At 38.6% G+C, this 18,287-nt stretch overlaps 1 protein-coding gene across 1 annotated transcript in view; it reads right to left on the minus strand.

The window, feature by feature from the left end:
* The window catches only part of LOC109841624 (nuclear pore complex protein NUP160), an 80,034-nt gene that overhangs the window by 54,482 nt on the left and 7,265 nt on the right, over nucleotides 1-18,287 (minus strand). Inside the window, 2 exon segments of the mRNA XM_020410577.1 lie at nucleotides 4,598-4,710; nucleotides 4,712-4,875. Of these exon segments, the coding sequence (XP_020266166.1) occupies nucleotides 4,598-4,710; nucleotides 4,712-4,875 (277 nt within the window).

Raw genomic sequence — 18,287 nt, forward strand, 5'->3', positions numbered from 1 at the left:
TAGAAGTTCAAACATCATCCAGACGTATCGTAAGACTTAAGAAGGCTCAAGGAAGATCATGTAAATTTGAAACTTCATGTTAGGTAAAGAATAACATTAGCCGCCGCAATTATACAAAGTTCTAGCATATGCATACATAGGTAGTTAGGTATGCATATGCAAAAAGTAAAAAAAAAAGTGTCTGCAATTTGAATGAACTTAAATAAGATGGATATGATTTAAAATCCTTATCGAAGGAGCTAACTCCCTCTTTCTCTCCCTTTTTGTGTGTGCATTGTGCATGTATGCACGGTGCATGTCTCTATCAATGTTGAAAATAACAATAATGAACAGCATAATGCTCACCTCTCAATAACGTAAACACAAAACGTAAAGCATAACATAGATTACATGTTTTATTATTTACTTAAATATTTAATAAATGATAACAATTTTCAAATATAATGATAACAATTTTCAAATATAAAATCATAATTGTCAAATATAGCTCACAATATCTCAACTGTAACTCTCAAGTTTTTAATAAATCATTCAAAACAAGATGACTCATTCAAATCCATCGCACTCCGTGCACAATTTCACTATCCTAAAGCAAATAATCATCCTCTTCTACAATGCTATTTGCATCTTCCAAATCGGTAAAATGCCCAATGTGTATGCCTTCAATGGGCTCCTTCTCCTTTTTGTACTAAGGATGTTACGAAAAAAACTTTAATTAAATTTCAAATATTCAATTAAATAAATATAACATCCAAAGTCTTATGATAACTATCAACACTTTTTTCTGATAGAGCATCTTTCTTATCTTTCATATAAATGCCAACAACATCAAGACACTCAATATATTCATGGCTATTTAGTCAGCTCGGAATGTTGGGAATATAGGATCTTCCTCCTCTAATATTCATTCATCATTAAGACGTACATCCTCCAACAAGATTGGATCGACTTTTTGTGCTTGCCTTAGTATATTTCATTCTTAATTTGATATTGTATATGGCATAGACAACAGAGTTAAGGCATTCCCACTCCAGACAGCATCTCCTCTCTCAAGAGATCTTCAAGAAATGGTAAAGAACTAGTAAATTTGTAAGGATAAAAGATACTAAACTATTTTTAAGACTTGAAATTTCCCTTATCAGCTAAAAAATGCTACAGTTACGGTCATACTGGTGACAGTAGTGGGGAGAGAAAATATGATTTGCATATAGTTATAATGTAAGTGTCCTTACAAACTCTCTCCCACAGAGAAACTATCATTACACATCAAAATTTTAACATAACAAAACATAACTACCAAATTAAATTTGCTCAATGAGAAGCAATAATCCTTTGAACTAGCTCAAATCCAAACTCTCATATCCTTTGAACTAGCTCTAGATTAGCTTGTGCTCTCTCGTTGACGATCGATATCATGTGAGCCATGGACTCATGAAGTCCTTTTCTTACATTTGTATGCTTGCCAAAATTCTTCTAGTAAAAGTATCTAGGATTTAGGTTGAGGTAATAAGTAGCATATTGATAGGGTAACGCAACATCCTCAATCATCTCTTATTATATCTTATAAGTCATAATTCCATAAATGTGTGCACTTCCTCTTTATCCCACTGTTGGCCTATGCAACCCTCCCTTTTGCAATATTCAGCCTCTGCAATCTTCTCATTTGCACTCCCCATCACCTTATACAAAAATAGCACAGAGAGCTTAATAACTGAATGCACTTCATAAGGACATAAACCAGTGTAAGTTTAATGGTGAAAAACGGAACGTCACTTATCACCAAAATACTCTAGAATAAAGAATTGCCTCCTTTCCCTTAACTCTATCTAGATTCATCATCTCAAATCCAAACTCTCTTATCCTTTGAACTAGCTCTAGATTAGCTAGTGCTCTCTCGTTGATGATTAATATCTTGTAAGCTATGGACTCAAGAAGTCCTTTTCTTACATTTGTATGCTTGCCAAAATTCTTCTCATAAAAGCATCTAGGATTTAGGTTGAGATAATAAGCAGCACATTAATAGGGTAATGCAACATCCTCAATCATCTCTTATCATATCTTGTAAGCCATAAATCCGTAAATGAGTGCACTTCCTCTTTATCTTATCGTTGGCCTATGCAACCTTCCCTTTTGCAATATTCAGCCTCTACTATCTTCTCCTTTCCTTTGCACTCCTCATCACCTTATACAAAAATGGCACAGAGGACCTCATAATTGAATCCACTTCATAAGGACATAAACCAGCATAAGTTTAATGGTGAAACAAAACACCACTTACCACTAAATACTCTAGAATAAAGAATCGTCTCCTTACCCTTAACTCTATCTCGATTCACCGTCTAATTTCTTCTAAGGAACTCGTCAAAATAATGTGCTCCTCAAAGGTTACTTTAATAAATATGACATTTGAAGTGTCAAGAAGGAAGTGGCAAAACAAGTCATAGCATGCCTTAATAGCTCCTTTTAACACATGTACTTCATCCTCCTAATTTATCATGATCTTCTTGATGTCTTCTAACATCAAATCTATATGATGTACGGCACAAGGTGCCTGATATAGTGATTTCCTTATGTCCATATTCTTTTAATGTTACATGGATGATGGATAGTGCAAAGGAGAAGATTGTAGAGGCCTATAGTGGAATAAATAGGACGTACGTGCCTTACTAAAATTTTAGTTATAAAAGACAATTGGGGTGCTGCATTAACCTATCCTTGTCAATATTGATGCTTATTAGTCATTACATTAACCCTAGACACTTCTACAGAATGATTTTAGCAAGCATTCGGAATACCAAAAGTGAGGAAAGGCTTTTAGAAGTGCATCATTCGCGTGATCCGATTATCTGCGAGAGAGCATAAGCTGATGTAGAGTTGAAGTTTTATAAGGAAAGAATAAATGATTTGGAGCAAGCTAGCTTGGAGAACTATTTAATCACAATCCAAGTATTAATTTCTACAATTATTCATTTTTTATATGATATTTAATTATACAACGACATTTTTGTTATGTTGATTTTGATGCCTAAATATATAGCTTCTTAGGGGGAAAGATTTGGTGAGGACACTCTCACACTACAATGATTTGCAGTTCTTGTCTTCCTCTCACTACTCGAGCATCCATATGCGAGCGCAATTAGAGCATACATAATGAGAATTTCAAGTTTAAAAGGTGGCTTCATATTTTTAGCCTCAAAAACTTACAAGTTATCATTTCCTAAATGTCTATTGGAAGGGAAGATATCATCTGGAGTAGGAATATGTTAGCTCTCTTGTCTATAATATGTACAACATCAAAATAAGAGAGATATGAGAAGGAATGGCGCAAAAGATGGATCCAAATTGTTGGAGATATCTCCTGATGATGAGTGAATAGTAGAGGAAAGTATTGCCTTTTGAATGATGGTGATGACGAAAATAGGGAGTATCTTGCTATTGTTACCATTAATGATCTAGCTATTGCAGAAGAAGATAAGGAAGAAAAGGAAGTTGCTCCACTAGCAAAGAAACAAAAAGTTGAGAGTTTCGTTAGCTTCTCGAAAGCTTTGGATGTTATATTGATCACGTCTTTGATATTTTAATTGAAGTTCTTTTCAAAATCCTCCATGCATAAAGGAAAAGGAATCTCCATTGCAAAACCATTGAGGAATGCATTGATCTAGAGGATGCAAAAACCATCCTAACAGACGATTATTTAGTATTTTGAGAATAGTAAAAATGTGGAAGTAGTGTGACAGACTCATAATAGTGTTCTATTCTCTAACACTATTCTCTATATGATTTATTAAAAACTTAAAGAGTCACATTTCTTATGTTATTTTCTTTTAAAACTTCAAGTATTTATGCTTTTGGATTGGTTGTTAAGCATATATGACCTTTTTTAAGAAATTTGTGATGATATTTTTATAATTTATAGTTGTGACGTTATAGTTGAAAATTGAGATTATTATATTTATTAGAATCATTGTGAAAATTTCTTTATATGGTAGCAATTTAAATAAATAATAAAACACAAATTTTATGTTATTGGGTGGCGAGCATGACATATGTGTTATTGTTATTTTCAACTTTATTTTAGCACTAGTGAATAATTAAAAAGAGAGCCCCTAATTCTATTGTATGGTTTTTAACGTACGATAGTCTTAGGTATACATGTTTTCGATTATACATTTCAAATTACATGCAATACTAACAAACATTAAAGGACAATGGACTACAGGTATCCCCAAGTACTACAAGGAGCCAAACACTTCTCAGTGATAGAGGTACCCCCGAAGGTCAATAAATACAGGTGCCCCCAAGAACTGCAAATTATACAAGCTAACCAATTAGAGCAAGTTGAGGCCTCTTCAGGTTACCACAGCGAAATTTTACTAAACTGTACATTTCAAACTTATTTGTTCTTGAAACTGACATCAGATCTTTACATCTTCTGTTCTCGTTCTCTTCGTAGTGAGCTTAGAAATAAACCTTAGCAGTAAGAACTGGGAGAATCGATAAATTTCCTTATAATGTCTAATCGTCCATTTCTTTCCTAATCGGGTGACTGGCTTAAGTACAAACTGCTAAAAACAGTAAAGGGGATGGACGGAGTTACCAGAAGAGGTACGCCGGAGGGTCTCCGGGGATGACGTGGCAGGAGGCGACGTCGCGAGAGATGGTGGGGGCGACGGGCTCCGACTGAGAAGAGGAGGCAGAGGAGGAAGGGGACGGCGAGCTCGATCCACTTGATCTTATCGCATCCGACGACGGGGACCTCGACCCCGGCGAGGGAACGAGCGGCGGAGGCGCCGCCATGGCCGAAGAGGGGAGAGAGGGGAGTAAGGGTGTTTTTTGTGGGGGGGAGGGAGGGGAAATAAGAAACGGGTTTGGATCCTGGATTGTTAGAATGGGGCGGTTTATTTATGTTATGGCGAGACGGGTACGGATCCGGTGTTTTCGGGTCTCGGGTCTCCGAGAAAAAGGATCAACTGTCATTCAAGCTTACATGTATGTGGATTTTGAAAGGGGGTTTTTTCGTACAAATCAACTTATCCCACCTTTGATTTTTAATTTATAGGCAAATTATCTTTGAAGAGAATTTTTATTCCAAACAACCATCTCCCAATTAAAATTTTAACTGAAACTCAAAAATATCCTTGACAAGTTTTCCTTTTTTTGCACCAAAAAATTGAAATGTAGCTGTTTGGGAATCATAACGTTTCTTTTGGGCTTAGCACATGAACTAGCACAAACAAAATGGTTTTCCTCAAAACACCAAAAAGATATTTAAGATTAAGCATTTCTGTTTTCTCCCCCGTCGAGACTCTTGCATCCTTACCATACTTATTTTTTCTATTCCCCTCCTCATATCCTCTTTTATTTTCATGAGTTTATTAGGATTTTTACCCAAATATGTATGTATTTGCAGTTAGACTAGATATTGCCCCCCATTTTGTGACAATTCCATTTTGCCATTTTTTTCATTTCCACTCTAATTTTACCCTAAACTTTAACAAATTATTTTGCAGGATAATGATTGTTAATTTGATTCTTTTCTCCCGTTTTCTCTATTTTTTCTCTTATTTATCTAATTTTTCTCTAATATCTCAAATGGTGGAAAAGCAAAGTGTTCATATTTTATTTTTTTAAGTGATTAACATAAACCCAACTATAGTGAAAATTATTGAATTTCAACCACCATTATTTCCTTTTAACATAAGCCAACTATAGTGAAATTTATTGAATTTTAACCACCATAATTTCCTTTTGAAGTGATTAGCATTACCCAACTATAACACATTCTGCCAACACACCGGCAACAAAGATGAGGCTGGCGGTCTCCAGAGATAGGGTGGCTAAGGTCATTGGTGACCGCAGTGGTGAGGGCAGCGGCATGTGTGTTTTTACTGTTTATGATCACATTTCACGTTTTACATTTATTTAATGTATTTGACATGTCTGCTATGTAATGTCCATGTTGTGTTTGAGAACCCTTAGTAGTTCATGACTTAGTGACCTCTGTAGGCATATAAAATTGCTTATAGGTCCCTTAGCACAGCTCGGCACAAACCAACGAACCTTCGAGGCGACGAGATCGACGAATTGCACGCAAGCCACAGAATACATCCATTCGCGCTTGGAATCAAGCCAAGTGTTGAAGAGTCAACGAATCATCCAACCAAGGGCAGACTCGGACGAATCAAGATCGAATCAAGATCAGTTTCGGACTCGAACTCAGAAGTGGATTTACTGCCTAATCAGGATCCGGACAGAACCGAGAGACGGACACAACGGAAAAACGACGGAAAACAACCGCCTAAGGGGGCTCAGCCAAAACCGAGCCACCCATAGGTGGCTCGGCCTGAGCCGAGCCACCTTGAGGTGGCTCGGCCCAGTGCCGGCCACCCAGAGGTGGCCGACACTGTTCCGTGCGCGGGCACAGTAAAGAGAGCCTATAAATAGGCTAGGCATTGTTCATTTTGAAGGGTTGGAAAATTTGGAGAGAGGCGAAGCCCTGCTGGATTGGAGACTCAGATCTAGGACTCACTCTTCCAGATCTGGTGCTCAGCGATCGTCAACGCCAAAAAAGGCAGGTGTTCGAGAGGACCGGATCTCAGATCTACGCAGACGTACTCCGGATCTAAGCTTGGTCTTAGATCCCGAGACTTGGACGATTGTTTCCTTGGTGAATCAATCCTCCCCGGCTATTATTTCCTTCGTGGAATAATACCCGTAGTACTGCTTAGATCTGATCGGATCTAGATCTCACGGTGGTCCACGGATAGACCCGGCGCAGGCAAAGAACCCACACAAGCGAGCAACCGCAAAACAGGAGCTCGCGATTTGTTCGACACAAAAGGAGAAAGTTGTAATTTTTTATTTTATTTTTTCTTTGATTTCGTTGTAACCGGAGCTAAAAAAGACCGGATCTTTTGTAACCACAAAAAGTTGTTATTTTGAGATCACAATGACATCAATGAAGAAAACGATTTTCCCCGCGAACAATCTGGCGACCACAGTGGGAGCCGCCGTCACAGGAAAAGACTAACCGCTAACGCATGTTAGGCGCTGACTTGAGGAGGAGGTCGAGTATGAGTTCGATCAAGCCAAGTTCGAGGAGTACTCGTCCTCGTCTGGATCACCCTCCCCCCGCAAGTCCAAGAAATCCCAGAAGTTCTCCTCCAGGAGAAAGGTTCGTTGGTATGAAGAAGTCGAAGCCACCAACGAAGATCTCGCCCTGTTTGATGCCAAAGTCGCATCGGGTGAGATTCCTCCAGTTTCCAACCAGGTCAGATCTGCTCTGGCCAACTCTTCTGCCACAGAGGGCGTGGTGACTCTCTCGAAGAGAGCCCGCCAAAGGCAACGTCAACGCCTTGCGAAACGATTCGCAAAGGCCATGGAGTCAGTTGACGGGATCCGCTACAACGTGGATCTGAAGAACAAAAGAGGCAATCAGCCTCAACAATCAACGAATGGTTGTTCCTCCAAGCCACCAACAATGGAATGGGTCCGTGTCAAACGGAACCGATCGACGCTGGAGGAGCGCATTCGCAAGCACCGCGCACTATCAGTGCAGGCACGGGCTCAAGCTGAAGAAGCCCGTAGAAAGCTGCAGAAAGAGGTAGCCAAGAAGCCGCCACCAACTCGCAAAGTTTGGAGGCCGAAGTCTGAAGCGGCGGTTCAGACCCAAGAGCGTCAATTGCAGCCGTCGAAAGTTCAACCTCCGGCGAATCAATCCAGAGAAAAGAAAATCAGTCTTGGAGCGCCTCGGTCCACTTCCCGAGGAGCGAAGCAAAACTCCAATCCAAGAACGTTTGGGCCCACTAAGAAATCCCCAAACGACGCAACATGCTGGGGGTCGCCGCAACCCTCAACATGACAAAAAAATCATGGCACCCAAGCGTACTATGCTGCGCGTTGAAGTTCAGGAGCCCGCTGAGAATTCACACCCAAAAAGGCAGGTCTCAAGGCGCGTAACTCTTGAAAGTCCAAAGAAGGCAGTTCTCCCTCAGAAGGAAACGTTGTCGTCTGATGATGATTACGTTATACCTGAGAAATCGTGCCAACACACGATAGGTTGCTCTGACTTTCAAACAGACGAGCTGTACTATCGTGCTGAGGGTACGAACAAAGCCAGAAAGAGAAGTCCTCGAAGACTAAAAACTCAGTGCCCTTGTTCAAAGCTCATTCGGGCAGTACTGCCTTAGTGCAACTGCATTAAGGCAGTCCCCGAGAGAGTTTTAGTATTCGAAAGGCTTAGTACCGAAACGCCAAAACCAAGGCATAGGCGTTTCCGGCAAAGAAGAGCAGTGGTTGAAGATGAAGAATTCCTGAGGGTCACCGCTAATATGACAAGCAAAGAGACCTCATCACGGGATAATCTCGAGTCGATTCTGAAAGCATCCCGGCGTCTAACCCGTCTGCAGTCTGGAGCAATCGCACGAGGAACTTATGGTAGGGTTCGTACAAGAGTACCTTCAGAAGGTGAAGAGTCGGATACCTGCTCTACAGTCGCATCAGATAATACAGTGTCCAGTGAGGGGGAACCCCGCGAGTCACTGATGATAAGCACGGAACAAGTGGCCAAGATGCTCGAAGATGCCATAGCCAAACAACAGGAAAGCTTTCAAATTCGAGATGGAGATGGCCATGCAGACTATGAGAGAGATGCATGAGCAACAAATTCAGGCACTGACGAACCAGCGAGGTGAACCAAGCCGCCGTAACCAGGTTGTTCAGGAAGAGGAGCACACGGATAGGGATGAAGCTCACGATGCCAATAACCCTCCCGTCAATGCAGGGGGTGGTAACGAGGATGCCAACGAAGATGCAAGTGAAGACTTGAAGATCAAAAACCTCGAGAGCAAAATCAACACATTGATCTCCGCTCAAGAGGTGAAGAAGACGGGCATTCTTTGTCCATACCCAAGAGAGTGGGAATCGATCCCATATCCGGCGAAGTTCAACCTAATTAACTTCACGCCGTTTAATGGGATGGGTTCACCTACCCAGCATTTGATTTACTTCAAATCGCACTTGGGGGTGATCTCCGGCAATGAGCCTCTGATGGTGCGATCATTCGTCGGCACTCTTCGCGGAGCCGCCTTCGATTGGTATCGCCGCCTCAAGCCAGGAAGCGTAAATAGCTGGGACGACATGGAGACAAAATTCCTCGCTAACTTCTTCGATGACGACACCGAGATATCTATCGGATCATTGCTCGATGAGAAGCAGAAGGACGGGGAGTTAGTCGACACCTTCGTCAAAAGGTTCCGGAACAAGGCGATGAATTGCCGGGACCCGATCACAGAGGAATTCATCCTCCAAACTTGCCACAACAACCTTGCGTTGGACGTGTTGGAAGCAATGGGAACAGCACCGTCTGACACTTGGAAGGATCTGAAGGTCCGAGGGGAGCAGGCTGAGCGATTCCTTAGAAGGAAGAAGGCTGAGAGGAACCAACCGACGGTTAATCCGCTGGACTCAAACTTCGCTTCTCGTGGTAAGGGCAAAACACCTGCAGCTACTGGTGGTGCTAATCAAGCGTCACAACAGCAATCTCGAAGGCAGCAAAAGACTTCGGGTCCGAGACTCCAAAAAGAGTACTCTTTCAAGGACGAAGACGTTCCAGCCATCTTCGATTCCCTCCTTGAAGGTAACAAGATCAAGCTACCACCTTTCACAAATCAGGAGGAAGCTGACAACACTACGGACCCAAAGTACTGTGCATACCACAGGAGGGTCGTTCATCCCACCAAGGATTGCTTTGCTCTCAAGAATAGCATTCAGACTTTGGTTGAAGCCGGCGTCATATCGCTCAGATAAGCCAAATAAGAACGGCAAGACTCCAAAGAGTATACGAGTATAAACTGTTTCTCAATCCTCCAACAAGTGCATGAGGTTAAACTGCTTCCTTACATACTCCAACAGGTATATGAGTTTAAACTGTTTCCTTTCTTTCACGGGAAGTTCCTGGAGAATATCATGCTTGATATTCTTAAGGATAACCCGGATACCCAACTGAGTACAATACCATACCCAGTTTCGCAAAGAAAGCTGGGGTGGATGATTCATGTAACGGGAAGTTCCCGAAAGAAATCCATATAGTGTATTCTTAGGGATAACCCAGTCACCGCAGCAAGATGATGAATAAAAAACTCCCATTCAAATTCTCACCGTGTCTGTGCATTCAACACTCTCCCCCTCTCGATTCCCCCAATGAACGAGAGGTCCACAAATCGAGCGATCAAACCTTCCTACAGTTAGGATCGTCTCAAATCTCCCGATTGGTCAAACCTTCCTACAGTTAGGACCACAGCCAAAACCCCCTCTCGATTCCCCCAATGAACGAGAGGTCCACAAATCGAGCGATCAAACCTTCCTACAGTTAGGATCGTCTCAAATCTCCCGATTGGTCAAACCTTCCTACAGTTAGGACCACAGTCAAAATCCCCTCTCGATTCCTCCAATGAACGAGAGGTCCACTTTCAAATCAAGTGATCAAACCTTCCTACAGTTAGGGTCACCTCAAACTCCCATTTGGCCAAACCTTCCTATAGTTAGGGTCAAAACCATAATTAACTCTCGATAAACGAGAAATTCACCTTTAGTTCGGTAATCAAACCTTCTGACAGTTAGGATCATCCGAAGTTTTCGATTCTCGGAGTGGAGGTCCCACTCCTAATTTCATCGTTCCGGATTCTGGGGGTGGAGATCCCACCTCTAGTCTCCTTTCCAGCTGAAGATAGAATATTGGGGGTGGAGATCCCACCTCTAGTCTCCTTTCCAGCTGAAGATAGAATATAAAATTCTTCTTCTTCAGTGTCGGGAGATAGAATATAAAATTCTTCCTCTCCCATTTCGGGTTCGTCTTTGCCCCAAGAGAAGACACCATTTTTTCAACTCCCAAAATCTATGCCTCATAGGTACTAGGAAGTTTATCCCGAATCCTAAGCAGGGATAAGTCTGCGTCTAACACGCGCTGCCGGATTAGTCTTTTTCCGTAGAAAAAGACACCAGAGTTCGATTCTGGGGTATTTTATCCTGAAACCTAAGCAAGGATAAGTCGGTGCTTAACTCGCGCCGCCGGTTAGTTCTTAACCGTTAAAAAGAACACCCGTTCACATATTCAATATTGTGACAGGTTGTTATTAATAACACCAGAATCCATGCCTTACACGCATGGGGAATTTCATCCTGAATCCTAAGAAAGGATATGCCGACGCCTAACACGCGTCGCCGGTTTAGTCTTTCTCCGAAGAAAAAGACACCAGAGTTCGAGCACGTCAAATCTGTTGAAGGCTGAGGATTTGCCAAAAATCCTAAGTCAACGTCTCATACACGTTGTTGTTTAGTCTTTTCACAGGAGAAAGACGAAGTCTACGTATTCAATATCGTAGCACTAAGAGCGTTAACTCTCTTAGCACAACGTCACATGCGGAACGGATTTAGACAATCCGCATGTAAGCCCGATTCAAACGGTAGTCGGTAAGAGCACGTCAAATCCGTTGAAGGCTGAGGATTTGCCAAAAATCCTAAGTCAACGTCTCATACACGTTGATGTTTAGTCTTTTCACAGGAGAAAGACGAAGTCTACGTATTCAATATCGTAGCACTAAAAGGGTTAACTCTTTTAGCTTAACGTCACATGCGGAACGGACTTGAACAATCCGCATGCTAGCCCGACTCAAACGGTAGTCGGTAAAGGCGTATCAAACCCGTTGATGGCTGGGGGTTTGCCAAAAATCCTATAAATGCGAGGGTCACTGACGCACCAGCTTCATTAGTTGGTCTCGTGACTTGAGCATCCAACGATGTTCAAAACCCTAAGGTCAACGCCGGACAACGCGTAACCCTAGGTCAACGCCGGTCAACGGGTTGCGATCAAAAAGTCAACGTACGACGTTCGAAACCCTAGGGTCAACGCCGGTCAACGCGTAACCCTGGGTCAACGCTGGTCAATGCGTTGCAACGAAAGAATCAGACTCCGAAAAGTATACGAGTATAAATTGCTTCTTAAAATACTCCGAAAAGTATACGAGTATAAACTGCTTCTTAAAATACTCCGAAAAGTATACGAGTATAAACTGCTTCTTAAATACTCCAATAAGGTATATGAGTATAAACTGTTCCCTAATTTTTGTTGAGAAGTTCCTGGAGAATGTTTTTATAAACATTCTTAAGGATAACTCAACAACACGACGCCGGACAACGCGTTGCAGACAAAGATTCGACGCCAACAATCGATGGTCAGCTAAAGATTAGAAAATCAGGAACCGACTTCAAGTTTAAAATTCCGACAACGGCCAGACAATAAATGCAGCACCGGAACTCTTACAGCCATTCGACAAAGCACCGAATAGCCTGGAAGATTGAAGGAATCAAGAACGGAAGTCATTCCAAGGTTCCATTACACCGACTGAAGGTGGGGACAATCATATCCAAAGTATTCCAGACTCTTCTATAAAAGAACGAGGCTGAAATACTTTGGAGGGGGTATCTGTAGGCATATAAAATTGCTTATAGGTCCCTTAGCACAGCTCGGCACAAACCGACGAACCTTCGAGGTGACGAGATCGACGAATTGCACGCAAGCCACAGAATACATTCATTCGCGCTTGGAATCAAGCCAAGTGTTGAAGAGTCAACGAATCATCCAACCAAGGGCAGACTCGGACGAATCACGATCGAATCAAGATCAGTTTCGGACTCGAACTCAGAAGTGGATTTACTGCCTAATCAGGATCCGAACAGAACCGAGAGATGGACACAACGGAAAAACGACGGAAAACAACCGCCTAAGGGGGCTCGGCCAAAACCGAGCCACCCATAGGTGGCTCGGCCTAAGCCGAGCCACCCATGGGTGGCTCAGCCCAGTGCCGGCCACCCATAGGTGGCCGACACTGTTCCGTGAAAGGGTGCCTATAAATAGGCCACTTGGTTCATTTGTTCAGAGGTTGGAAATTTTGGAGGCGAAGCTCTGCCGGATTCAAGACTCGAAACTTAAAAAAAGATTGGAGCTTTGGGACTTCGGTGACTCACTCTTCCAGATCTGGTGCTCGTCGATCGTCAACGCCAAATAAGGCAGGTGTTCGAGAGGACCGGATCTCAGATCTACGCAGACGTACTCCGGATCTAAGCTTAGTCTTAGATTCCGAGACTTGGACGATTGTTTCCTTGGTGAATCAATCCTCCCCGGCTATTATTTCCTTCGTGGAATAATACCCGTAGTACTGCTTAGATCTGATCGGATCTAGATCTCGCGGTGGTCCACGGATAGACCCCGGCGCAGGCAAAGAACCCACACAAGCGAGCGACCGCAAAACAGGAGCTCGCGATTTGTTCGACACAAAAGGAGAAAGTTGTAATTTTTTTATTTTATTTTTTCTTTGATTTCGTTGTAACCGGAGCTAAAAAAGACCGGATCTTTTGTAACCACAAAAAGTTGTTATTTTGAGATCACAATGACATCAATGAAGAAAACGATTTTCCCCGCGAAAAACCTCGTGTGTCATGAACAGACTTAGTGACATGTGTGAGTGTGTTGACTGAGTTTAGGTGGTGAACCCGAGTTTCAATGAGGATTATGGTTGACTTAGCAAAACGAGAAGAGTTGGGGTGGGGAAGTTCATGTTCATGTGATCGGATATAGCTGTTGATGTATCTTCCAGGCTCGCGCTGGTGAATTCATGTAGTCACTGGGGTTGGTTTGTTGGGTTAAAGTGAATTCATGTAGCCACTTTAGTCCGTGACTTGTTTCGTCACTTGAGCTTTGCCTGAGTTTGGACCAGGCCGAGATCGGATTGCGTGCAGTCCCCTGACCGATTCGTGTAGCGGTATTAGATGCACGTAGGAGATTTGTGAACAGACATTTATCCGATGATATGAGCATTGACTCTTTATGAGATGTGGGTCAGTGACCTGTTATAGAATGACTAGTTACATGACCTTATTACTTAAGGTGATTATGGATTCTTGTGAGATACGGACCCGTTATATTTCTCTTCATACATAGATCGGGATTAATATTTAATTATCTACAATTTGAGACATATGGTATATACATGAGGGTTTCCTTGTTTGGATTATTTCGCTCGACGTACTACGTCTTGAGTTGTAGATTTTTAAGTATTATTATTTCGCTCGACGTACTACGTCTTGAGTTGTAGATTTTTAAGTATTAATTCCATCTAGTGTATGATCATGTACTTGGATGATTATTCTGATCGCTAGCTGCATGATCAACTTGTTACTTGGTTGATTTCCTTGGATTTATTCTATTCTAGTAATAAATTATATTTAGATTATTAGTATTTCAGTTGCATGTTTCCATTGTTATTACCATTATTACATTGGTCGCATGACCGTTTCTATTCTTCCTTTTGGGATCTTGACGTGTGTCATACACGCTGACGTACTCCTTTCCTCTCGGGATGTATATCGGATTTAGAGGACGGACAGCTACAGTTCGGAGTAGTACAGGAGCCAGAGGATCCTCCGCAGGAAGGCTTTACAGATGAAGCATAAGAATAAGTCGAAGCATAGTTACCTCTTTTAGTTAGTTGATGACCCTAGTTTACTTTTTTTAGTACTTTTATTTTCTGTCGGGTCGTTGTATTTTATATTTTTCCAGCATTTCATTCAGATAGTTTTGTATAAGGGTATGTTTGGCCCGAATATTATATCTGGGATGATGTTTCAGTTGTGATATGTATTATTTTGTTCTGAGTTGTTTTATCATATTCTCGCTACTGTAATCGGGGACCTATGTCTTCGCTTTATATTTGCTTGACGCTTAGCGTATTAGATTGAGCAGAAGGGGTCTAGTACTTATTTCTCCTCAGTCTAATATGTCGCGGGTTTGTTCACGTTCCGATTCCCTGGTATTTTGGGAAGCGGGGCGTGACAGGTTTTTGTTGGTGGCACATGCAGGTCACGGACCCAAGTTCCCACCAATGAGAATATAATGAATAATTTAGACGCATATCATATTTCATCCACAAGACTATTCTTGAGCCCTTATCCTATTTTCTTGATAGATTTTGTTTCGTCCCTATCTTATCACTCTTTGACTCCGGAGTTTTCCACTGTTCTTGTCTCGTCGCTTCACGACTACACACTCTTTTCCTATAAATCATCTTTCCTCATACCGCTCGTTATTATATGTGTTGTTATTTTACAACTGTGTTTTCTTTGATTTGACTTATATATCGTTTGATTGTATTGATTTTTGTATTATTTATTATATTATTTTATATATCATACACAATGTTATATTGTATGTTTTTATTATTAAAAATATATATCATTACTTATACATTTTTAATTGTTCAAATCATGTCATTAGATTTCACATATACATGACATATCATATCTGATATTTAGATTATTTTCTTGTGTTTAAATATATTTTCACATATCTAAATGATGTATGTGTGCACTTTTCTGTCATACCCTCTATTATTTACTTATGTATTAGATTATTATATATTGTTCGTATTTTTAGTGATATACATTAATAAGTTCATGATTTTGGTATTCTATACATACATTACATTCTTATTCTTTATTTATTCAACTCACAACATTTTCACTATATAGTTTTCTTACCAGTCAGTTTTGTCTTGTTTTAGTATGTACGTGTTGGTTTCGTTATCTCTAAGAGCAATATATTTCTATCTTGATATTTAAGATATTATTCATATTGTTAGGGTTGAAATTTGAGTTACTAATTATACATGTTTTGCTACATTATATCGCATCATACTGTTTGTATACACTCATGGGTTATTTATAGGGCATTTGCATAATTGTTGTTGTTTGCTTCATTTTCGATAAGTATTATTTTATCCTTTGTGACAATATACATTGTGTATGCATGTTATTTTTTAGTGTTTATTTTAGAGTTTTTTTAGATTTTTATATCATTTTATTGTGTTATTGGTTGTTGTCCATTATCTATTCATTATTTTCGTTTACTTGTGTTGTGTTTTACTTTTCATTCTTTTATGCTTACTATTTTCTTTTTCATTATGGCATATTCACATATATTATTATATTTACAATATATATTTTTATTGATTTATAGTCATTCATCATTTTTAGTATCGACCTTGTCTAATCGTGTTCTGTTTCATGTATTATCAGTGTTTATATTCACATGTCCATTAATCATTCATGGTACATTTATCTAAAATATATCGGTGTCTTTAATTTTACAAATTTATGCTCTTCTTATGTTTTTATTTGTTTATATATCCATTTTATCTTCAATAGTCCATATTTTATGTATTATACATATTTAATTATGTATATTTATGCTGGTTGTATTTATGTGATTTTAACTACTGTACAATATATTGTGATATCTGAATTGATTTTTTACAGTAATTATTATTGTTGTTGTAGTTTGTTTACATTTATTATTTTACTTTATAAATATTACTAATATTTCTGATTTATCATATTGGTTGTCGAACATATATAATTATGTTCTTTTATTATGTTTTATATAATATGTTTATTTTGAATCACTTGTTTGCCCTTATGTCTATTTTATCATATAATATTTTTGTAACTATTTCCATCGTAGTTTATCTTGTTAGCATGATTAATACTATGAGTATTCAGACTTTTATATGCTTATTGTTATGTATGTGTTTTCATTTTAACGCTTATTATACACAATGATTATATTTGATATATTAAATATACATGTTTAATATTGATTTAGTCTTGTGTCTTGTATGATAATTATTCACTGTCATATGCTCTCAAAAAATATTTCTTATAACTACAACTATTTTATTGAATTTATCATCATGTTATATCCTTACTGTTTGTTATATTTGATTATTATATCTATGCTTCTTTACGTGTGTTTATGTTTGGACTACCTTTGACATGAGTTGCTATAATACTATCTTTGAATTTTTTCGATACTTGTGCCTTATATGTCTTATTTGGTTAAATACGATTTGCTGATTACATTCATGTGTTTTGTTTGTAACTATACTTTTGTATATCTCGAATGTTTATTCTACTAACTGATAGTATGATATTTTTATTGAAATTTAATATTTTATTATTATTTTCATGTATCTTATGTTGTACATTATGTTTATCTAAACTATATATACGTTTGATTCTTTACTATTTTGATTTGCTTATATAATCTTCAAATGTTTCTTTTGCTTTTGCTTGTATATGATTCATCTGTTATTTGTATTGTATATTTATGTTTTTGTGTTTTATCATGTTTATCATCTGCTTATGGATGATTGAATTATATTTGTTGAGATTTTTGTCTTTTATCTTCTTTATTATTTATATTGTTGAGTTGATACACTTTATCATATATTCTAGTGATTGACAAGTGTTTGAATTATGTATTTATATTTCATGTCATATTTTTATACTATATATTTGTTATATTTTACCAGTTATGTGTTATTGATTATATTTTAACACTGTGGTGTGTCGTCTTATGATACTATATTAATAATATCGTGTTGATCTTATATTTTTCTGAAATTATATATTGTTGTCGAGTTTTTACTATTATGCTATGTTTGACTAATACTTATATTTTTGTCTATGCCTAGATGTTGTGTTATATTATAATTTGATACGTATTAACTATTTATTTACAATATACATGCTTCTTTATGTCTGTGTAATCTCTTTCAATTATGTGTTCACTCTCTTTATGTTATACTTATCTCATTCTTATTATTTATACTACATATCTGACTTTATTATGACCTTGATTTGCTTTATAAATTTGCATTGACTATTCACTTTGATTCTTTCGAATTATTCTCTATCGTGTCTTGTATAACTTATAATATACAAATCCATTTTCTCATTCAACATTTGTCCACACATTTGTCATGACGTGCTACGACCTTATTTCAATATTTCTATCATTAGGTTCTTTAATTCCGAGGACAGAATTTGTTTTAAGGAGGGTAGGATGTAATGATCGTAAATTTTCAATACTGGCTTAAATAATTTTTTGGTATTTAAATATTAAATATTATTTTTCTAAAAGAGTATTTGTATTTTCCCAATTTCTCTAGAATTTTCTATGATTGAAAATAAGATTTTATATTTATTTTAATAGTTTTGCTAATTATAAATTTAATTGTTTCGGTAAAACTTTTAAATTAATAGTTAATTATTCATTATTGTTATTGTTATTATTATTATTTTGACTATAAATTTTCAATATTTATTTGAATAAATTTTCTAATACTTTTAAATTATTATTTAAAGTGGTATTTTCCCTGTGTTTTTCCCTGAGA

Source organism: Asparagus officinalis, chromosome 5 (assembly GCF_001876935.1).
Source record: "Asparagus officinalis chromosome 5, Aspof.V1, whole genome shotgun sequence".
Lineage (NCBI taxonomy): Eukaryota > Viridiplantae > Streptophyta > Magnoliopsida > Asparagales > Asparagaceae > Asparagus > Asparagus officinalis.